At 35.1% G+C, this 24,345-nt stretch overlaps 2 protein-coding genes across 2 annotated transcripts; one reads left to right on the forward strand and one right to left on the reverse strand.

The window, feature by feature from the left end:
• The first annotated feature begins 2,898 nt into the window (after positions 1–2,898).
• LOC115959568 (pentatricopeptide repeat-containing protein At5g52850, chloroplastic) lies at positions 2,899–6,414 on the forward strand. The gene has a single exon (XM_031078010.1). It carries the CDS (start codon positions 3,027–3,029, stop codon positions 5,673–5,675), a length of 2,649 nt encoding a protein of 882 aa, XP_030933870.1. The 5' UTR covers positions 2,899–3,026; the 3' UTR covers positions 5,676–6,414.
• A 1,545-nt stretch (positions 6,415–7,959) lies between these two features.
• On the reverse strand, positions 7,960–11,132 carry LOC115960956 (probable NADH dehydrogenase [ubiquinone] 1 alpha subcomplex subunit 5, mitochondrial). Its single transcript, XM_031079995.1, has 2 exons — positions 10,634–11,132; positions 7,960–8,383 (listed from the first exon to the last, which is right to left on the reverse strand). Exons 1-2 carry the CDS (start codon positions 10,944–10,946, stop codon positions 8,196–8,198), a joined length of 501 nt encoding a protein of 166 aa, XP_030935855.1. The 5' UTR covers positions 10,947–11,132; the 3' UTR covers positions 7,960–8,195.
• Between the last annotated feature and the right edge of the window lie 13,213 nt (positions 11,133–24,345).

The following is a 24,345-nucleotide window of genomic DNA, read 5'->3' on the forward strand; positions in this document are numbered from 1 at the left end:
GCTATTGTAGGGGCAAAGACTCCAAATCATGTAATGGGCCTTAGGCCCCACCCGGGACGATTAGCAATGTCCGAGGAGAGGAAATGGTTGCTAAAGGGATTTCCAACTTAGCTCTCGTAGACAAGGGGGCATTTGGAGGACGGTCCGAAGAGGAATGCCTCCTCGAACGTGATGAGTATGGCTCAAACATGTATTCTGGCTACTAGAAGGACCCCACCAATAGGCATTAGCAGTAGGGATGCGCCCTACATACTCGCAGGAAAGAAGGAAACGCAAAATATCCAAGGAGAGGCTGCTGCTACTGCATTAAATGCGTTGCAGCTACTTTCTGACCGCATTAATGTGGAGAGGACCTGTGAACAGTACTGCCTTGGCCACCACAACTCACAGAAGGCTGAAAGGGGGTGTCCGATGGAACAAGCACTCAAGTAAGGATCCAAATAATCAACAAGTGTAAAACCACGGTGGCTTCAAGAAGACTATATAAGATGGGGAGTCCCTATGAGGAGGGGGACGGAGAAAAAAGAATAAAGAATACTGTAGCAGTATAAACGACCATAATCTTCAAATAGTGATCGACATATATTCATCTAACCTCCTCGGACTGAAGATCTATGGATGTTAACATCTTTTACTTGTGTTCAACTGTTGAATAGCCCAATACTGACCGCTGTCCAACTCGCTAAGACCTAGTTCTACAGCTCACTCTCTACAAATTCATTGTTTCTGGACTCCTTGGATCAAGACCCCATACCTCTTGGGCTTAGGCTCCAAATTGTGACCCTACACTATCCACCTATATTTTCCCCACCTTATTTTTTACATAAATTATAGTTTTTCATTTTTCTTATTTATAAATCTTAAACAATTATATAAAATTTAAAATAAAAGGTCGAAACAAACCACAGAATAAAAGTATGGGTACTTCCTTTAAAAAAAAAAAAAGGTATGGGTTTAAAGTTTAGAATTCTTTCAGGACTTATTGTGGCGATTATAACTTTTAACCACCTAAAATTGGATTTTTTTTTTTTTTTTGAGAAGAACGTGCTCTCTAGTTTCTGATACTTTTCTTGGTTCTAAAATTCAAAATGTTCACGCATTCTTTACTTGCATAAAGAGTAGAATGAGTAGTTGTTATAAATAAATAAAAAAGAGTAGAATGAATAGTTTAAGGAAGTTTCATGACAAATGTCTAGAATCTTCCACGAAACAGTATGTGATAAAACCTTTTTGACCCAAAGGAAACTTTTTTTTTTTTTGCTGAATGACCCAAAGGAAACTTCCACGGTATTGATACATCTTTGCAATAATCACTTGCCAAATTGCATATTTTTCATATAATAATGATTATTAAAAAATAATTAGTAATAATATACATTGTTGCTTCCTGGAAGTTTCTACCAAGAATTACAATGACCATCTCTCAATTCATTAATGAATGATAGCAAATCAAAATACAAAAGCTTCCACTTATGGTGGGTGAGAGTCCTGAACCCAGATAACATCATCGGTTAAAATCTTAGCAAATTTTGATAAAGAATGAGCTAAAAAATCACTAACCTCTCTTTGATTATGTATCTTTTTTACTTTAATTAATTATTTGATTGTAGGTTTTTTTTTTAAGTAATATTTGATTATGGTTCAACATAAATCCTTTAAGCATAACTTTTACTTGGTATTTTGAGTTCGTTTGGTTAGGCATTTTAGGGGCTCAAAAGTACATTTTCAAAACCCAAAACTTCGTTTTGCACCCTTTACTTAAAAGAAAAAAAAAAATCACATGATACTTTAAAATTTTTATTTTCTTTATCTGTATAAAAAAATTTTGATAAAAAAAATTCGAGTATTGAGAAAAATATTGCTGCAATCAATCCAATTACATAAATTGAAATTAATTTATATTTTTATATAAAAAATCATTGAAATTAAAAAATTAAATCTATCCACCTTCAATTTTGTGGGGTATCTAGTTAGCACACTAAGAATGAAGTAGTACGATCGGCGGGCATTGGAAAGAGAGCTTCTAATACAATGATCGCTGCTTAGCAAAGTGAGGTACAAAGCACCTTTCTGCTCTTTGCTTTGCATATGCTGGTTTGAAATCCACTTCTTTCGCTGACTTAATTGCAATTGGTTTGGTAAATGTCGTAATAGATATCATGAGATCCTCTCCGTCCCCCATTTTTACTTTAATTAAATATTTGATTGTAGGTTTTTTTTTAGTAATATTTGATTATGGTTTAACATAAATCCTTTAAGCATAACTTTCACTTGGTATTTTGGGTCCGTTTCGTTAGATATTTTAGGAGCCCAAAAGCACATTTTTAAAACCCAAAACTTCATTTTGCACCCTTTATTTAAAAGAAAAAAAAATCACCTAATACTTTAAAATTTTCATTTTCTTAATCTGATATTATTTGATAAAAAAAATTTGATAAAAAAAATTTCAAGTCTTGAGAAAAATATTACTGCAATCAATCCAATTACTTAAATTGAAATTAATTTATATTTTTATATTAAAAAATCATTGAAATTAAAAAATTAAACCTATCCACCTACATTTTCCTCATCTTAGTTTCTATATAAAGTATAGTTTTTCATTTTTCTTATTTATAAATATTAAACAATTATATAAATTTTAAAATAAAAGGTCGAAACACAAAATAAAAGTATGGGCTTAGATTTTAGAATTCTTTCAGGATTTATTGTGGCGATTATAAGTTATAACCACCAAAAATTGGAAGTTTTTTATTTAGTAAATAGTAAATACCTTAGTTAACGAATTACGAGCTTCTGCACAAAACAATTTGTTGCGGCGACAATAAGGCCTAAAAACAAACTTATACAGGACTACAATAACGGTACTATTTTTCATATTTTGAATAGACAAAAAGAGAACTGCGCATCTTTTTCTCTCAAAGTTTTGCAAAACCAATTTGCACGTAAACTTCCCTACAAATTTTGTGACGAATTGCTTTGATATAATAGCTATCAAAACAAAGCTCTTTTGTGAGAGTAAGAAAGAGATGCTATGTAAAACAGTCACCAAGACCTGTCACAGAACCGAACTGTACCGTTTCCAAGACATTTGCTTGCGGGTTGTTTCACTATGCAACTCCAAGTCTTTGAAAGAGGGTGTGTGTGTTCACAGCCCAATAATCAAAATGGGTCTTCAAGATGACATGTATTTGAACAACAACTTGTTGTCTCTCTATGCAAAATGCTTTGGAGTGGACCATGCACACCACTTCTTTGATGAAATGCCTTGCAAGGATGTTGTGTCTTGGACTGGGATTCTGTCTTCTTATGTTATAAACGAAAACCATGAGCAGGCACTTAGGTTGTTTGATTCAATGTTGAATTCCAGTCAATACCCAAATGAGTTCACATTGTCTAGTGTCTTAAGGTCATGTTCTGCTTTGGGAGAGTTTGACTATGGAACTCTTATTCAGGCTTATATGATAAAAAATGGGTTCCATTCGAATCCCATTTTGGCAAGTGCTTTGATTGACTTGTACTCCAAGTGCAATTGTACTAAAGAAGCATACAAAGTTTTTGAGTGTGTGGATGGTGGTGATACTGTTTCTTGGACAACGATGATCTCTTCATTGGTCCAAGCACAGAAATGGAGTCAGGCTTTACAGCTTTATATCCGGATGATTGAGAAAAAGGTGCCTCCGAATGAGTTCACTTTCGTGAAGCTTCTTGCTGCATCCGGTTCTCTTGGTTCAAGTTATGGAAAATTAGTTCATGCCCATATGATATTGCTAGGAATTGAGCTGAATGTGATTTTGAAGACAGCTCTTGTTGATATGTACTCAAAGTGCCATAGAATGGAAGATGCTGTCAAGGTCTCAAATCAGACACCTGAACGTGATGTGTTCTTATGGACTGCTATTATATCTGGTTTCATTCAAAACATGAAGGTCAAGGAGGCCATTGCTGCATTAAGTGAGATGGTGATGTCTGGTATTGTACCAAACAATTTTTCGTATTCAACTATACTAAATGCTTCTTCGTCAATTTTATCACTGGAATTAGGGGAACAGGTCCACTCGAGGGTGATTAAGGCTGGGTTAGAGGATGATATTTCTGTTGGAAATGCACTAATTGATATGTATATGAAATGTTCCAACCTCATAGACAATGCTTTGAGAGTGTTTAGAGGAGTGACCTCACCAAATGTCATCACTTGGACTTCTCTGATTGCTGGTTTTGCCAAACATGGTTTTGAAGAAGATTCTTTTCGGTCTTTTGAGGAGATGCGAGCGCTGGGATTGGCTCCAAATTCATTTACTCTCTCCAGCATCCTTGGTGCTTGCAGCACAATGAAATCTCATAGTCAAACAATGAAGCTCCATGGATACATAATTAAAATTAAAGCAGACTGTGATATAGTTGTGGGGAATGCTCTCGTGGATGCTTATGCTGGATTAGGGATGGTGGATGAAGCTAGATGCGTGATTAGAAAAATGGATCACAGAGATGCCATCACATACACGAGTTTGGCCACAAGAATAAATCAGATGGGTTATCATGACAGGGCGTTAGAAATCATCAAGTACATGAACAAGGATGATGTCAAGATGGATGGATTTAGCATGTCCAGCTTCTTATCTGCAGCAGCTGGCTTGGGCTCAATGAAAGCTGGGATGCAATTACACTGTTTTTCAGTGAAGTCTGGCTTACGCTGCTGGCTTTCAGTCTCAAATGGGGTAGTTGACTTGTATGGAAAATGTGGCTGCATACATGATGCGCATAGAGCTTTTGGGGAAATAACTGAGCCAGATGTTGCATCATGGAATGGATGGATATCTGGATTGGCATCAAATGGTTATATCTCCTCTGCTCTCTCTGCCTTTGAAGATATGAGGTTAGTGGGAGTCAAACCTGATTTGGTTACATTCTTGTTAGTGCTTTTTGCTTGCAGTCATGGTGGTTTAGTGGACTTGGGTCTTGAGTATTTTCATTCTATGAGAGAAACACATGGCATAGCACCACAACTAGATCACTATGTTTGTTTAATTGATCTCCTCGGTCGAGCTGGCCAGCTAGAGGAGGCAATGGGAGTGATTAAGACTATGCCTTTCAGGCCAGATGCTTTGATATATAAAACATTATTGAGTGCCTCCAAATTACATGGGAATGTACCTCTTGGGGAAGATATGGCAAGACAAGGTATCGATCTTGACCCATCTGATCCAGCTTTCTACATACTCCTTGCAAACTTATATGATAGATCAGGCCGGTCAGACTTGAGTGAGAAAGCTCGTGGGCTGATGAGAGAAAGAGGTTTGACGAAAAATCCTTGTCAAAGTTGGATGGAGATAAGAAACCAGATTCATCATTTCACTGCAGAAGATAGATCACATCCACAGATAAATCAGATTCATGAGAAAATAGAATCACTTATGACTGAGTTTAAGTATCGGGGATATTTATATCGAGACAATAGAGATAAATCTTATCATAGTGAGAAGCTAGCTGTTGCGTTTGGTCTTCTTAGTACACCATCAAAGGCTCCAATACTTATAATCAAGGACATGCGTATTTGCATGGATTGCCATTATTTTGTAATGCTCGTAACTGAATTGGTTGATAGGGAAATAATTTTAAGGGAAGGGAACCGAGTCCATTCCTTTAAGAAGGGTAACTGTTCATGCAGAGGCTACTAATAGTTATGATTAGAGGAAGAAAAGTTTCACAACTCTCTTTTGTATGTTGTGATCATGAATTTCTTTGAGGTTAAGATTAAGGTTCTGCAGGGAAAGATGCCACAGTTTTACTTGCTTTTGCCAGTAGGACTACTTGGTGACGAGCTTGTCATTCATTCCTGACATTTTACCCCTGCTTATGACATTCTGCTGAGGACGCTTGAGCCTGATTATCACATTTTGTTGAAAGTGGTTAGCGTTTCAGTTGGTGAAAGAAATGGATATGAAGAGACCAAAAGACTTGAAACACATTAAACAGATGGACCTGTTGCATTTTATATCACAGCCATCACAGAGAACCCAATTTATTAGCTATTGGCAGTAGTGAATTTTTGGAAAGATTAGTAGGAAGCTGAACTTAATGAGATTACTCATGGTGCACTTTGCAAAAGCCAACAGGACATAACGCCATGGCCGTTTTCAAACTAACTTGTGATTGGAATGCACTTCTGTGAGGATTGATCAATGTACTCACCCAACCAAAAAAGGGTCATTGTATCCAGAGGCTACTGCCAATTCAGACTTGTCACACAGCAGTGCCCACCAAAGTCTTGAAATCTATTCCGTACCGACTGAATGGCTTAAATCGGTGCGTAAACCAGTACAGCCAATCTTTTTTTTTTCCATCTTCGTCAAATTTTCTAAGTGTGGTATTTCTTTTGCATCCTTTTTGATGTTACAAACCTTTTATGAATTTATATTGGTTAATGATTGAACATGATCTATGAATTCTTATAAAATTATCAATTTATATTTATAAATAATTGTGTGTATACATCTATGAATTATTCCATTTCAGTAGTCAAATCGAAATCATCCCCAAAACAATATATAAAACATTGGTAGTATCTAGCATATAGCCCATCTGATTCTCTTCTCTCTTTTTTTCTCCTTTTCTTCGAGGGATTTTGCAGACTAGCATAGTAAGGGAGGAAAAAATAGTAAGTTAATACATGTTTTAAAGGATTCAACAAACTAGCATCTCGAGTTTTAGAAACTCGAGTTGTATATAAAACTTGAGTCTCATAGACTCGCTTTATAGTTGCTGACTTGACAGGAAAATGCCATATAGATCTCGAGTCTTTGAGACTCGAGTTCTACCAAATCAAAATCAAGTCTTAGAGACTCGATTTTCTAAGTGAAAAATAGAGAACGACAAAGAAGAAACCCAACAGAACGTTGAAGGTCTAGCAAAACAAAAAGAAGAAACCCACATGAAATTTTTTTCAAAAACCAAAAAAAACAAGAAAAGCATCTCCCAAAAAAGAAAACCCAACCTTAACAATGAAGAAACCTAGAACGTTGAAGGTCCAGCAAAACAAAAAGAAGAAACCCACATGAAATTTTTTTCAAAAACCAAAAAAAATAAGAAAAGCATCTCCCAAAAAAGAAAACCCAACCTTAACAATGAAGATAACAATGAAGAAACCCAGAACGAAGAAAGATTTGATGACAGGAAGAACAATCTGAAGACAAAGGAGGAATGATCTAACGACGAAGAACAGAGACGAAGAACTAAGGAAGAAACCCAGAACGAAGAACGATTTGACGACAAAGGAGGAACGATCTAACGACGATTGAACGTTAAGTGGGCGATTGAACGCTGGGTCTGACTTAGAAGTACGCGAGGAAGAAGAATAAAATAGTGAAACTCGAGTCTTAAAAGTAAAACTCGAGTCTTAGAAACTCGAGTTCCATGTGGATTTTTCCTCCACAAAAGCTTCCACCACCTACAAATCGAGACTTAAAAACTCGAGTTTTATCTTGAAACTCGAGTTTTAGACACTCGAGATGCTAGTTTCTAACATTGTTTTGAAACATAACAACTAACTAAATTTTTTGATATTTAATGTTATTTGGAAAAAAAATTCCCTTTTCTTCTTTTGCTTTTATTGCTCTTCTTTTTACTTACTGCATTTGGTAAGGCTGGCAAGTTGGACACCAAAACAAATCCTTCAATCAAATCTTACCATATGCTAAGCAACTGAAATGCAAACATATTTCATTTTTTATTTGCATTAAGGCCAACATGACATTGGTGGAACGAATAAACAATGGTCTGTTAACCATCCTTTTCATTCCCAAGGATTAAGCAAAATTTACTTTCAACCGCTTTCCACTTTCAAGCATCAACAAATCTTGCACATCTCTTGCCCCATTCTGAGAAGGCATGCATATGATCATTGATGGAAAACCACCTTTTGACCTAGCTGCGTGTTCCAATTTATAAAAGCCACACACACAATACTTTAACATAACTAGTTTTATTTCCACAGATGCAAGAACGATGAGAGAAATAACAGATGCTCTTATACTTCAATTCAAGTACAGATTATTAGGATACAAAACCTTTGTACCATAAATTAACTCTATTCAATCTAACAAACAGTTCCACTCTATGAGCACAGAATCAGGAAAACACAGAAAAAGACAGATGCAGCTCTGGAATCCAAATTCACCAAAACACATGCCAGCAGCATATCACTCCTTTAACTTCGCATCACCGGAGGTGACGGCAGCTTTTGGTTGTGAAGTAACAGCATCAAGCGTCTTGTAGAACTCCTCTGGAAGAGGACCAGGTCGGTGCAGAGGGACATGCTTAGGAACTGGAGCATTATTCTCGATGATCTCACATTCATAGTCATCAGGAACACCCCATGGATCCCACTCTGCAATCCAACACAAAGCAGAAAATAAATCATTACAAATTAAATCTAATCGCTCATCATGAATAACAAATGCAAATTAGAGGCAATTGGCTCAATCATTTTAAGAAAAGGTTAATCAAATATTTTTATAAATAAACTCACAAATAAGTTGGCTCCAATAGGACACTTGACAAGCATGGCTAAAGTACCCTTAGATGGTCTAATTTGACTAGACCCAGAAGTAAACAGATAGATGCTAATGATCCACACTTTAAAACAACATACTATTAGCGATTTGGTATACTACAAGGAATAAGCCAATTTATGAACACACAGTTATCATAGGTAAGTACATTGATCAGTAACAATATATTGTCACCTATTCAAGCAGAACCTCTGCAGAAAACTAATCTAACACTATGTGACTAAGTCTAAAAATTTGGATTTATCCAAGTCCTTGTGTTAATTACAATGCCACAAACCCTCAGGGTTTAAGATTTTGTTCCAAATAAAACGTGACTTCAATTTCTAGCTAAATCTCAGTCATTCATTAAATGGAATTGAATAGGATACCTGAGTGATGAGTCAATCACTAGTTTCCAACTAGGAGGTTAATAAAGACTCTAGCAATGAATAATTGAGATTGTAGAGAAGCTTTTCCACTTAATTCAATCTAACTTCAAAACAAGATAATCACAAAGCAACAAAGAGGAGCTTCTCCACTTAATGCACTTAAAGTGTATCATCAGCAAATTAAAAGTAAGATAAAATAAACAAAACTCAAAATGCCCCCCTAAGTCCTAGGAACAGATGCTATAAATTTTGGATTTCCCCTTAACTTCGAGATTCTTCCAAAACCTTGCATGAATCTTCTCATCAAGAACATAGATTCCTGATAAGACCATCTGAAGACGAAGCCAGAGCCCCATCCCAATTTGCTTTACAATCATCAACACGTTTACATAGAAAACAGCAGATTGTTTGAGATGAACACCAAACTAGGCCATCAAACCAAATCCATTCACCAGGGGCCAAGATAAAACTTAGAAACTCTCTTAAGAGATTCTATCCAAATCAGCCATCAACTTTCATTGAATTTACAATCCGAAGAAAGAAAATGATATTGCTCTTTCTCCTCTCAACTACCTTAGCTTAGTTGTGCATTTAACTTTAAATTATTGTCCCAAACTAGCACTTCTTCTATTCACTATAATTTGTAGAAACTGTTATATCAGGACAGGTAGGTTATGGAATTATTCTACAATCAAAATGCATTCAACTCAAACATTCTTACAATTCTACGGTGCTTAACTTAATTTCTGAGAAAATACCAAAAATCCTTCATCCATTGCTTCACATTCTAGAACGAGGAAATAACTCACTTAAAGGCACATTTCCAATTCTTAAGTTGCAAATGACCTTACTTTATAAACGAAAAATTCTACCCAGTTGCACACTTTTTGTATAACTGACTTAAACGGTACTTGCTCCTTCCACAAGAATGGGTGGAGGTGAGATCATAGGTTCATAACCCATTAGGTGCGTATGTAACTTGCCAATCAAAAAATAATCCTTCCTCCCCTCAATTATCTCTTCATTGTCTTCAACCTAGTCATTACTCATGACCAAAGTGGAAAATTTTAGGAAAATTAAGGACCAACATATTCTTTATGAACCTAATGTAACCATCTGGCTTAGCCTCTACACTCTTTTTCATTGATATAATAAAAAATAAAAATAAATAAACAAAATACATAAAGCTCACATTTTTCATTTACTTTCCCTCATTTTCTACCATCCTCTAAATAACTGAACAGAAAATGAAAAAGAACCAATACAAATCAGAATAGACCAATAATTTCCAGCTTAAGTTTTAGCTCTAAAAGTCCAATGTCCCACATTGCAAGACAATCTAAAAAACACCTTCCCACAATTAATCTCCAATTTATGTTCTTCTCTCACTCCCATTTTCTCAGAAACCAAACAATTCACAAACTAATTTTCATCCTCTTTTTTTCCTTTCTCAGCCCTCAAAGTCCCAATGTCCCACATTACAAAACAATCTAAAAACCCCATCACTCCAAATACCCATTTTTCTCTTCTTTTCTTCCCCCCATTTTCCCAGCACCCAAACACAACACAAACTAATCTTCATCCTCATCAACTAACCATTCTTTTTCCTCAATAACTTCAACAAACCACACACCAAAACAATAAACAAACAAAAATCCATGAAATTCAACACAAACAAAAGAAGGTAGTAGTACGGACCGATCATCTTGCCAATGAGAGTGAGTTCATCTTGAGCCTCCTCGATGAGCTCCTCGACCTGGCCACAACCGAGCTTCCTCTCGATGAGCTCCCAGTCCTTCTCTTCCTGGCAAACCTTGAGCCTGTGGCTGGTGAAGCTCTCCACGGCTTTTCTGTAACCCTCGTCCTCCGGCACCGCCTTGATCTCCTTCAGAGTCTTGGTGTACAAATCGATCAGAACCTCCCGCGCGTTCGGAACCACCTCCAGGCCCACGATCCCAGTCGTCTCTTTCACCTTCGCCAATAATGGCCGTGCGATCGCCCGCAGGAACATCCTCTCGTTTGTAAACTTTTGTGTTAAGTACCTAAAGGATCCACCAACTGTCTCAGGTGGTAGTGTGTGTTTGGTTTTTGATGTGAGGGAGGGAGAGAGAGAAATTGGGCGAGTGAGAGAGAGTTGGGAGGTAGTGGACTGGTTCGGTTCGGTTCGGTTGGATTTTTACTGTGACTGCACTACAAGCTCCCACTCTTTGCCACCTCATATTGGCCTCTTAAAAATAGAAAAAATAAAAACTTTAAAATTTTTTTTAAAAATAAATTAAAAAAAAAAAACCCCACATTTTACCAAATTAATCCCAAAAGAAATTGTGCAAAAATCCATTTTGCTATGATAAGTCAATAACCATGTAAATTAGCTTTACAAATGCATATTTTAGATATGATTTGAGATAATGATAAAAAAAATTGGTGAGCAAATTGTATTTTAATGAAATTTAGTGTAAAATAGATAATCTGATATGAAGTGTGTAAAGACTTGATTCGTGACGAAGCGTAGCGGTGTTGGGCTCGTACGTAAAAAGGTCCAAACAATATCATTTGTAGAGCGTGGGTTTGAAAGGCTAGGCCTTGGTCACCAGACGGTAGGTTTTCCGTGGTGTTCATACATGGTTAAATTTTCTTCACCCCTGAAATCTTTTTCCTGGAGGTGGGCTGGGAGGCTCTTCTTTCTGGCTATTTTTCTCAGCCTCTTTTTTGGCGCACCTACCTTTTTATTATATAGTCCGTCTTGGTTGATCCTAGCCCTCCACTTGTTGATCAGGCATGTGCTTATTTTCTGTGTTCATCCCATCAACCGTCCCCTCTTACTTTCTATTAGTTGCTAGGATCGAAGTTTACACCGTCCAAACGTCTTTTCTCATTAATCGGCTCTGGGCACTGGCAGGTGCATTTACTGAGGATGGGACGCATTTTCCTTGGTCCAATTTTACACCCTGCTTCCCTGTGGGCCCCATTCCACTCACATCCCCTTCAGGGAGCTGTTTGGGGATAGCCTTCACTAACACATTGATTTTCCCATCGAAGTTCTGGAGTGCCGAGGACAGGGTAGCTTCTCAGCCGTTCCCCTTAACACCCCGGCCATCGATCATTCGTCCTCGGCAAGAGGCCTCCTCGGCACAGGCCCTGGGCCTAGATAGAGTCTGGACCGGATTGTAAACTTCTCGAACCCACAAAGTGTTTTTTAAAAAAATAAAAAAATATATATTTATGATAAAATAAACAAAAAAATTTCATGAATTGATAAATGTTTTTTTAGGATTGTAATTTTTTGAATAATTTTTGTGCCACAAGTTCTATACGGAGTCTCTCCTTAATACTTAGTGCTTAGTATTAACCATCAATAGTAGGGTTTGTGGCCCATCACATAAATTTCTAAATCAACCAGGAATTTTACATAGTTTAACAATTTGAAGGTTCAACCATCAATATTGAATTATCTAGGAAACAATAAGTTAACAAGGTTAGTGACATGAGAAATTCCACATTTATTTATCATAATTGTTAAAGGTGGTATGTTTTGATTAAAGTTCAATAAAAGTGATATAAATAGTAGATGTTTGTCAAATTATATTGTACAAATCACAACCTATCATCTTAATAAATTATAAATGTATATATTTTTTAGTAACTCTAACATTGTTCCTCTAGAGGAAGCATCCTCTCATACGGTTAGGAAATTAGTTGTGACTCTAAACTTATTGATCAATGGTTAAATGAAAATTTTACTGAGTGTTGACTATTGAACCACCAACAGTAGAGTTTGTGGCCCTATTACTCAAATCTCTAATTTATTTTATTTTTTTTCCAAATCCATATTTCTTTCGTACCAAGCCAAAGGTTTACATACTTTAATATTTGAATGTTTTAATACTATTTTGGAAAAAATAAGTTAACAAGTTTAGCGATAAAAACAAATTACATTTTTTACCACAACTTTTAAGGTGGTATGTTGTGATTAAAGTTCTATAAAAGTGATATCAATAGTAGATATTTGTCAAATTATAATTGTACTAATCACAACTTTTTACCTTAACATATTATGAAAAAAAAATTTAATCTTAAAATAATTCCAGCATTGTTGCTCCTCCAGATAAAGCATCCCCTCGTAGTAATAAAATGAATATTAGTATTTTATAAAGGTAAAATATGAAGTCTTTATAATAAAAAAAATTAACAATTACTATCTATCAGTCTTTTAAGTCACATTATTGTATGAATGGTTAAACAGTAATAAACACATAAATCTAAATAACATCACCCAATATTAATTTGGACTTGAAAGTGAATATTGGGTCCATTCACCATTGGGTTCATCCAATGACTGAGGCCCAATGTTTTGAAAGATTCAGTTTGTAGAGTATTTAAAATGATGTAATTTTAGCATGGGTTAATTTGACCCACTATGGCCGATGGCCCAACCACTGGAGAGAAAGCCCAATTTTACTTTCTTTCTTTTTTTTAATGAAAATGGCCCAGAAGAGTTTTGAACTACAAAAATGCTATTACCTAAACCCCCAGGGGGCCCACCCCTTTTTTAAAAATATTTATACATATATAATGCATTTGTTAGACACAAAAAAAAAAAAAAAATGTCAAAATTATTATTATTATTAATTAATACTAGTATATAAAGTATAAATATCTTAAATTTTCTTTTGTAATATACAGAACATCATACTCTTGGCAAAACACGAAATACATAACCTAAAAAAGATGCTAATGCGGAGAGCGAGGCACAATATATTTACATGTATGCACTATGCAGTAAGTTTTATGTTGTGGACAAGATATAATGGGTAAAGTTTATATTATTTGAAGAAAAAAGAAATATTACACTCATTGTTATTTTTGTCATTTTTTTTAATACAAGATAGAAATTATATTCTAACCTAATCTAATCTAAGTATATATGTGTGTGAAGTTTCCCCCTGGAGATTTAAACCTTAGTTCTTATCTCGCACACCCTACAAATACTTATACTATGAAGTGACCATCAAGCCAAGGGTACAGAGTGGTCACCAAATATTTCTGTCATTAAATTACATAAGTACTAACAAAACCAAATTTTATTAACTCCATGATTGAAACTTGAAAGCACACTAAACTGACCTACGTTATTCAATACAGTGACCATCAAGCCAAGGGTACAGAGTGGTCACCAAATATTTCTGTCATTAAATTACATAAGTACTAACAAAACCAAATTTTATTAACTCCATGATTGAAACTTGAAAGCACACTAAACTGACCTACGTTATTCAATACAGTGGGAGAGGTGTTAGGAAAATTGATTTGTTTAAGAAAACGTCGACCTCATTTTCTGTATCTAACAGCTGATAATCACAACGTATGCCTGATATATTTATATCATCATATATGGTTGAGAGAGGTCTTAAGAATTTGGATGCATTTTATGGTGTTTAAAACCCCACTCTATGCCTTCCATTTCCATATCCCAACAAACAAAAACTAATTAAACAGCACTGAGATAACAGCGGTAGGAAAAGGTGACATAGTTGCAGCAGCTGAAGAACATTAAAAAAAAAAAAAAAAAATCCGAACAGGTAAAGATCCAGATCCCTGGTATGGTGAAATTTATTTTTGTTTTATTTGAAATTTCTCTTCATGAATTGTTAGTTTCTTCCCCTAATAATCTTTTGAAAGTTTAAATCAACTTTCTTGATTTTTTTTTTTTTTTTTAAATCAAGAGTATAAAAGACTCAGGCATAATGTTCACGAAGCCTAGGCCTAATAAGAAAGTTGGTCAGGCATACTAAATTGGCCATATGAGTATTTCTATTTCTATTCAATGGTTACAACGAAAAAGAGGAGATTTAACTCTAAATGTTTGATATTTCTATTAAAAACACTAAAAAATGTCAATTAATGAAGCTACAAAGCTTTTGACATGCCATCATATGAGTTTAATTTATCAGGGAACACTTTTTCTCTCTTGCATTTTAGAAGGGCCTATAAGGCTCGCCTCCTTTCCTATAGCAAGTGATTCATTGAAATAAAATCTCGTACTTCTTACTTCTTACTTCTTATAATCTTTTTATATATTATATTATATAATATATAAGCAAATGTCCGATCATAATTCAAAAAATAATGTTTATTTTCTCTAAAAAAAAAACTTAAAAACCTATATTTCATTTTCTATTCATGTCATATATAACAATTTCCTTTAAAAATCTTGATGCTAATTATATTAAAAATAAGGGAACTAGCTTGGGTCCAATACTTTTATTATATTGGACTTGTTAGAAAGCCAACATGTGTAAAACTTTTTTCACTTGTTCACATCCTAATGGGTCTCCTGCACAAGTTCACTAAACCCAATCCTTATCCTTAAATGAGTAACTTGCATTTAAAGCAAGAGACAAACCATATGGGTCTTGTAGTATCAATCAATTTTATTCCTCCAAACAATAAAAATAACAAACAGAATATCAATGTCGATATTTCTAAAGTTGGATCAAGCCCTTATTGAGAAAAATAACTCAAAACACTTTTCCCTTGTTTTTAATTTGATCTGCTAATTATTAATTGTGTAAATTTAGCATTGATTTAATTCAACTACCAAAATCAAGCTAATATGATCTCATCTTTCTTTTATGTTTCAGTAAACTTTAAAAAAAAAAAAAAAATCTTAAACTTGGGGTTAAAAATGTTAGGAGCTTTATAGTTTAATTGATTGGAAATTTCTTGTATTTTCAAGACATCCAAAATTCAAGTCCCCCCTTCATTATAAATGCTGAATTAAAAAAAATATATAAATAAAAACTTGGGGCCGGTTAAATAAAAACTGACCCTCAATATTTTGATTCAACATTAAAAGCCCCTAAGGGCTTTGCTTCTCCTTGTTCTTCTTCATACTCTTAACAGTTTCAGAAAGAGGGTTCAGATTGTGAATGGTTGGGTGGTTGCCCCTCTCTGAACCCAATGATTTCATCAACTTGCCCTTCAAATCAACCACCCATGACCCTTCTCTTCTAAACCCTACACCCAAAGATCAATATCAAAAACATTAAAAGCCCCTGAACTTTGATTATTCTTTTATTGAAATTCCTATCTCCCTTCATTGAGAAAAAGCACGAGGAAGAAAAGAAAAGAAAAGAAAAGAAAGAAAGAAATATTTAATTAAATTTTAATTTAAACAATTCTTAAGTAAAATATATTCTAAAATTATTATTTTTTGTTTAAATGCAGGGAGATGAAAATGGAATTGATGGAATAATAAACAATATAAATTAATTAACTATCTTATCTCTTTATTGTTTGGATATTTCAAAAGAAATGAATAAAATGAACAATAATCTTATTTGGGAGTTGAATGAAAATGAATCTTGTTCTGTCACTTTTTTAATAAGATTAGACAATGAAAAATAAAAGGTGCTTATTCAAAAAATAGACACAAAAAAAAAAAATTATGAGAATTAGTAAAAATATTAAAACAGATTCTTATGGTATGCAATTTTTTTTCTCTCATATTAAACTCCTAAACGTGGGAATAAAAGTAGAATTCTTTTCTTTCCATGTTATTGAATGTCTCTTCGTTCAAACAAGCTATTAAGTAAAAAAAAAAAAAAAAAAAAAACGGTTTGGTTGGCTTGATTTCATAGTTTTCCAGACACTCCATATACATAATCATTCATCCGTTTCTCAACCAAAAAAAAAAAATCATTCACCCATATTATTTTAAGGTTAATACTTGTTACCCAACACATTATAATTGAAAATATGACTTTAAGTCACAGTTTTAATTAATACTTGTTACATACACTACGCATTATAATTTAAAATATGACTTTAAGTCACGTTTTAAGTTATAATGGACAATGTGTACAACAAAAGCTATTCTTTAGGGTTTGTTTGGATAGAACTTATTTTGCTAAAACTGAAAACTTAAAACTGAAAATACTGTAGCAAAATAATTTTTAAATGTGTGAATAGTGCTGTGGGACCCATTTTTAATGAAAAAATTGATAAAAAAATGAAATTTGTGGGTTCATGAATAGTGCACGGACCCACTGATTGACAGAAAAGCCAAAAAAAAGGGCCAAACAGTACTCTACTGTTCGCTTGTCCCCTGAAAGTCTGAAACGCGTGTAGAAAAGAAAAGAAAAGAAAAGAAAAGAAAAAAAAAAAAAAAAGCAAAACGCAAAACGCAAAAGTAACGTGGATCCAAACGCAAAAGTATCAATTTGGGAAGTGTATTTTGCGTGTTTCTCAATGGGTGCGTTCTTTTTAGTGGGATCCATAAGTACTTTTTTCAGCATAAACAACTTTAAAATCGGGTCTTACAGCACTGTTCACATATTTAAAAATTATTTTACTACAGTGTTTTCAGTTTTCAGGAATAAATGATATCCAAATAGACCCTTATTTTAAATACTTACTTAAATTTTTTATTTTTTTTTTATTTTTATTTTTTTGCTTGGTAAATACTTACTTAATTAAGGAACATATAATAATGCATATATAATTGAAACTATTGGCTTTTTGTTGACTTATTCTAGCGTTGACACGTAACAACTTTTGAAAGCTCATATCTTTTAGTATTCTTATACCCCATCATAATATTGTCATTAATAAATAATTTCATATAAAAATAATAATAAATAAAAACATATTAATAACTATTACAATTATCAAATTATATATATTCTAAAAAATAAAATAGAGACAATCGTATTGACCAAAAAAATTACTTTGCATTGTACATATTACTTGTTTTTTTTTGGTGATAAGTAGATTACTTACTAGTTACTATATATATATATATATATATATATATATATATTGCATTTTATAATTTATTTATTCATTTATTTTAGGTTTGCAATGGGAAAAGTAACTGTGGTGTCAATTTTAATGCTTTGTTTGGTGGTTGGAATGCTTGTGGGTCAGTCTGCCGCGGATAGTTTGAAGCATTGCTTTGACGAATGCGTCCGAAACTGTTTAAATGGTGCATTATTTCCTCGTATTGGTAATTCTAGTCCGTGCTACCCCAATTGCTCTAACGGTTGCCGCATGTATACCAAAGTTTGTATCTTCGGTTTTTGCTTTAAAATAAAATCTAGATATCTATATTGATCCCAAATCTGGTGAATTCACAAAATGATGAAACATGTATTTTTGCCAAAACCTATAACAATTAATAAAACATGGGTAATCTTTTAGAGTAATGTAAACATACAATACTATATGGCAAACAGAGATTTTGTACATGTTATAAATATTGGACACGTCATAATGAATTCCATCAAATACTTCTTTAAAATGATGCTTCCTGAATAATGCAAACATACAATGTCATATGACAAATAACAATTTATACGCGACATAAATGTTCCCATTTGCCCTCATAAGACATCTTTTTTTTGTTTAGTACTTATGGATCCACCACTATGTTAGTAAAAGTGTGTTCGGTTTTGCTTTGAGAGAAATTGGGCGAGTGAGTGTTGGAGGTTCTGGACTGGTGCAGTTCAGTTGGATTCTTACTGTGAGTGCAGTACAAGCTCTTACACAATCCAATGGTTTGAACATTCAACCATTGGTTTAGTATAGTTTTGATAACTATGAATCCTACTACTATTTAGAAAATATGAAGTTAACAAATTTAGTGACACAACAAAGTTCACATTTTTTTACCACAAATATTAAGGTGGTATGTTTTGATTAAAGCGGTGTCAATAGTGAATGTTTGTCAAATTAATATTTTACTAATCACAACTTATCATTTCAACAAATTATGAAAAAAAAAATTGGCTAAGGTTGTGTTTGAAAACTTAAATTTGGATTTTAAATCAATAGATTTCAAATACCTTAATTTCAAATCCATTAATTTTGAAGGTTTAAAGTCCTTGGTAAATTTGGTCGATCCAAATATTTGATATTTTAAAACTATTCAAATAAAGTATTTGAATTTTAATCACTTAAATCCAAATCCTACTATCCAAACGCACCTTTAAGAGAATTGATAAATGCAAAAAGAGTTAGCAGAAAGATGTGTGTAACTTGCAAGAAGGAAACCACTTACTTCTTTAACTTCATATCATCCAATGAGTTGACCAGAGGCACACCAAATTAGCATAGGGATTCCTAGAAATCTTAATAAAAAAAAAATGAAGCAATTGTGATGAAGAGTCAATATCTTTAGTGATGGTTTGATGAGGGTATATATAAAGTGTTGATGATGGGGATTAGTGATCACTTCCTAATAAAGTCAAAGATGTCATTATAATGCACAATCCCCTTAAGTTAGTTACGGGGACATACTACTCCTCAATGTTTCAAAGTGATGATTTATGTCTTATAGCATTTGATGCAAAAATGGGGACAATTAATGTTGACATGATAGGAAAACTAAAATTCTTCAAAGGTTCCTTTTAATAGAAAATTATACTATGTATCGGCTACATGGTATACTTTCTCCCTTTTAAAGTGGGTGTGCTTTGTCATTGAGTTTCAAGTGTCTTTGACAAGAATCTAATTGAGATTTTCGTCTACTAGATATTTGACCACTCCCTTTTAAGGATGTTACTCTGTAGGGCACCATAGGGTCACCTTGTGGGTGTGGCCTTGGCCCAATGGGTTTGTTTTGCGGTCCATTTGTCTTGGGCCTGCAAGTTTTTCCTCACTCAATTCTTTTTTTTTTTTTTTTTTACAAGATATAAATTCTACTTTAGCCTATCTAAGTGTATATGTGTGTGAAGCTCCCTCTTGGAGACTTGAACCCCGGCCCTTGCCCCCAGCATTTCATAAGCACTTATACTTGTGGAGTGACTATCGCACCAAGGGTATGCGGTGGTAATTCTCATTTTTATATCTTATCCTTTTAATATGTATTTTGAGAAGTTATGTTGTCAAAATGAAGTTAAATTAATGTTTTTGTTAAATGTATTCAATTCTTAGTTGATTTCTACCAATTATTTATAATAAATCAAAAATAAAATAATAAAGCTATATAACATTTCCGAAAATAAATAAAAAGGTTACAATCAAAAGGTAAGCTTATTAACTTTTTTTTGTGAGGGGGAAAACATGGAAATTGCTTTTATTTAGATAAGCCTAATAAATCGGCTTGAAGTACATTGTGAAACTGTGGAGGAACATCCTCCATCCAAACTAAAAAATTTGAAATGCCAACGGCATATCTAGCCAGACTATGAGCTAAAGTTTTACATTCCCTCTTTGTATGAGAGTTAAGTAATTCATCGAAGCGTTGAGACAACTGTTTAGCATCCTCAATGAACAAACCTAGTGGTACCAGCAACCTTTCTTCCTCCATTAACCCTTTAATGATAGTTAATGAGTCTCCCTCCAATACAGCCCGTTTCACTCCCACTTCCAGTGCAAAAGAAAGAGCCCAACCTGCAACTATCGCCACAATATCAGCATTGCATAATTCCTAGTGTACCGGCTTTGAGCATGATGCAATCACTAAGCCTTTGTGATCTCTAATAACTACGCCTATGCCTAGTTTTTTTATCATGTGGGAAGACAACACCATCAAAGTTTATTTTGAAGAGCTCTGATGGTGGTGGCCTCCAATGATTTCTGGGATAGTGAGGTTGCTGCATTGGTATAGTTGGAATCACTTGCCTAGCTTGGTAATCAACTAGCCAAGTCTTTGAGAGGTGAGGAAGCTGATGAAGTGAATTCGCGAGCTGATTAAGGCGTATCCAATTCCGCTGGTTCCAGATTGTCCAAGCCGTGATTGCGAAGAGCTTGAGCTAGTGGTTGTTTTTTATTAACCATGATAATAGCTCTTTGAAGATCATGAATTGAATTGAAACATGCAAACTCCACAGCTCCATATCTGACCACACTGAATCCAATTCAAGGCATAACCACAAGGCATGCAAGGAGTTTTCTGAGGAGGCATGGAATCTAACACAAAATGGATCCGCTGAGATGGAACGGCGGAATAGCGCACTCTTCGTAAGCATAGCCTTATGGCAAGCACGCCAAGGCAGCATTTTCACCTTGGGAGGAACACGCATGGATCACACTCTTTTCCACATCTGCTTCTCATCATTTGTAGTCACCCGTGGTTCACCATTTAGCTCATCTTCCATTTTTAAGAACCTGTATCCGGTCTTGCAACTATACTGTCCGTTGCTTGAGTGAGGTCAGAACAGTATGTCCTCTGATGCTTTACAGCTTAATGGAATTGACTTGATCAGCTTTGCTTCCTCTATGTTGAACAGCCTGTCTATCATATCTACAATCCACTGCCTCCTACTTGGGTCGATAAGGATATCCACTGTAGAATTCTCAAATTCTGCCAATGGATAGGATGACACATGTGGAGGATGCTTTGGCAGCCAATGATCTTGCCAAATTTTGATTTTTTTCCCATCACCAACTCTCCAACTAGCCCCCCTTTGAATAACATTCCTCCCTATAAGAATACTCCTCCAAGCATAAGATCCCATTCTTGAATCCTTGGCCCCCATAATAGTTGTATTTGGAAAAAACCAAGCATTGAAAACTTTGTAGAATATGGAGTTTTGATTATGCAAAAGGCGCCACACTTGCTTTGCTTGTAATGAGTCATTGAACTTTGCTAAATCTCTAAAGCCCATGCCACCCACTCCTTTGGCCTTGGTCAAATCATCCCATTTAACCCAATGGATCTTCCTTCGATCACCTCACTACCCCCACCAAAACTTTTTAATCATAGCCTCAATCTCATTACATAGACCCATTGGAATTTTGAAACATCCCATAGTATATGTGGGGATGGCTTGGATGACTGATTTTATCAACACCTCCCTTCTTGCTTGTGAGAGTAATTTCCCTTTCCATCCTAGAATTTTTCGCCACACCCACTCCTTAATGTAGTTAAAGCTTGCTTTTTTTCCTTTCCCCACAAAGGATGGTTGACCCAAGTATTTCTCATATTGCATAATTTCTGGTACACCCCAAGCTTCTTTGATGTGGTCCTTCATAGCACCATCAGTTGCTTTGCTGAAGAATAGTGCTGTCTTGCTCCTGTTTATTTTTTGGCTGGAAGCATCTTCATAGCCATTCAAAATATCCAACACCTTGCCACCCTCCTCCATTTTTGCCCTGTAAAAAAGGAAACTATCATCTGCAAAAAGGAAATGTGTTAGTTTTGGGCCTCTTCTACATAGGGAGAAGCCATGGACATCCCCATTCCTTTCTGCTTTTTTGATCAACCCATTCAACCCTTCGGTATAAAGCAAAAATAGGAAAGGGGAAATAGGATCACCTTGCCTAATACCCCTTGTTGGGTGAATCATACCACAAGGTTCTCCATTCACCAACACTAAATAAGTAACAGTTTTTACACACAACATGATCAGATTTATCCATCCTTCATTGAACCCTATCCTCCTCATAATTCCTTCCAAAAAAGGCCATTCCACCCTATCATATGTCTTACTCATATCAAGTTTTACTGCCATGGGAACCAGATTTATATCTTTGCAAATAGTGTAAAGTCTCAAATGCCACCATTATATTATCAGAAATAAGTCTATCTTTGGTAAAGGCAAATTGGTGTTCTGTAATGATGGAAGGTAAAACTTTTTTTAAACGGTTGGCTAAAACTTTTGAGAAAATTTTATACAACACATTACACAATCTAATAGGGTGAAATTGGTGGGCATGCTCAGGGGAGCTAATTTTAGGGATCAATGTGATAAAAGTATGATTAAGAGATTAGGGCAATGTACCTGAGTTTAGCCACATGAGGATGGAGGAAGTAACATCATGGCTAACTGTACCCCAAAAGTGTTGGTAGAATAATGGTGGCATTTTGTCCGGACCAAGGGCTTTAAGGGGAGCCATTTGTTGCAAGGCCACTTCCACTTCATGTGCTTCAAATTTTTGGCTTAATAGGGCATTCATCTCATCAATAATCACTCTTGGCACACACTCCCACACCCTTGAAGCATTCATTTGACCCGTAGAAGTGAAGAGTGATTGATAGTAGTTTACAAGAATTTCTGTAATGTCTTCCGGGTTGGTTTTCCATGAGCCCTCTTCATCTCTCATACCCTCTATCAAATTTTTCCGATATCTTATCGTAGCACAGCTATGAAAGTACTTCGAATTTTTATCCCCCTGCCTTGCCCATAATAGTCTTGACATCTGTACCCACATTGTAGCCTCCTTATCATGCCACTCTTCAATTTCTTTTTTTAATTGTCTAACCTTAGTATTGTCATCCCTTAGGATAGCTTCCTCTTTGGCCTTAAGGAGTAGTTTTCTCAATTTTTCCAACACCCTTCGCACATTTCCAAACACATTCTTATTCCACTAACTCAAATCTCTACCACACTTTTCTACTTCACACAAAATCCCTTCCACAGGTTCGGTTTCACACCTATTCCACACGGCTTGGACAATTTCAAAACAACCAGGATTCAACAACCACATTTCTTCAAACCAAAACAATTTCTTCCTTTTAGGAGGGTCCAGACCCAAAAACACAATGAGGATTGGGATGTGATCTGAAGAATCACACCGTAAATGGTGAACCCTCGTGCTAGGAAATTTTAAAAACCAATTATTTGTGGCTAAACCTCAATCTAATCTCTCCCATATTGAGTTGCCATTATCAAAATGTCTAGCCCATGTGAATTTAGGTCCTACATAACCCAAATCCATAAATCCACACTCATATAAAACTTCTCCGAACAATTGCATTTGATTATGGGGCCTTAGTGCTCCTCCCACCTTTTCATCTTGTCTAATTATCTCATTAAAATCCCCAAAACATAACCATGGAATTTCAGATTGGGAATTGAGATACCTGAGCTTCTCCCATGCTTCTAACCTTCTTGTTGTTTCAGGCTCACCATAGAATCCGATTAAACACCATTCGTTTTCTGAACCCCTATCTATGATTGCATCAATGTAATACTTGCATGATCCTATTACCATCAGATTTATCAAAGACTTCCAAAACAGAGCCAAACCACCACCTCTACCTTCCCTTGGAACCACCCATCGATGGTTATGTTCAATGCTTCTTTGTATAATCTCCAGCCTTGCATCATCTGTAAGTGTCTCAGCCACAAACACTACACAAACACTACAGAGGGATCTTTTGCTTGTGTGATTTCCACAAGCTCTCTCATTGTACGTAAGTTCCCAAGCCCATGACAATTCTAAGCTAGACAACTCATTACTCTTAGTGGGGCTGATGATCAGCCTCCGCCAATATAATAGATGCCGCCTCAACATTTTGAGAAATCTGAAGGTGCTTTGAAAGCAACTCCGTATAGTCACTTGAATTCACATGCTCTCTTTTCTTCCCTGTGATTTTTGTTGTAGGTGTTTTCTGATTTTGGGTTGCTGGCCTACACCTGCATATCCAAGAAGGTAGGACACGTTTTGCATGAGTTGAAACC

The sequence above is a fragment of the Quercus lobata genome, chromosome 9 (assembly GCF_001633185.2).
Source record: "Quercus lobata isolate SW786 chromosome 9, ValleyOak3.0 Primary Assembly, whole genome shotgun sequence".
Classification (NCBI taxonomy): Eukaryota; Viridiplantae; Streptophyta; class Magnoliopsida; order Fagales; family Fagaceae; genus Quercus; species Quercus lobata.

Excerpts from the sequence above, each read along its gene's own strand:
- LOC115960956 (XM_031079995.1), bottom strand. The coding sequence starts at position 10,946 with ATGTTCCTGCGGGCGATCGCACGGCCATTATTGGCGAAGGTGAAAGAG. Across the intron at positions 8,384-10,633 it reads TCTCATTGGCAAGATGATCG|AGTGGGATCCATGGGGTGTT; the intron begins GTCCGTACTACT and ends GTTGGATTGCAG.
- LOC115959568 (XM_031078010.1), top strand. The coding sequence starts at position 3,027 with ATGCTATGTAAAACAGTCACCAAGACCTGTCACAGAACCGAACTGTAC.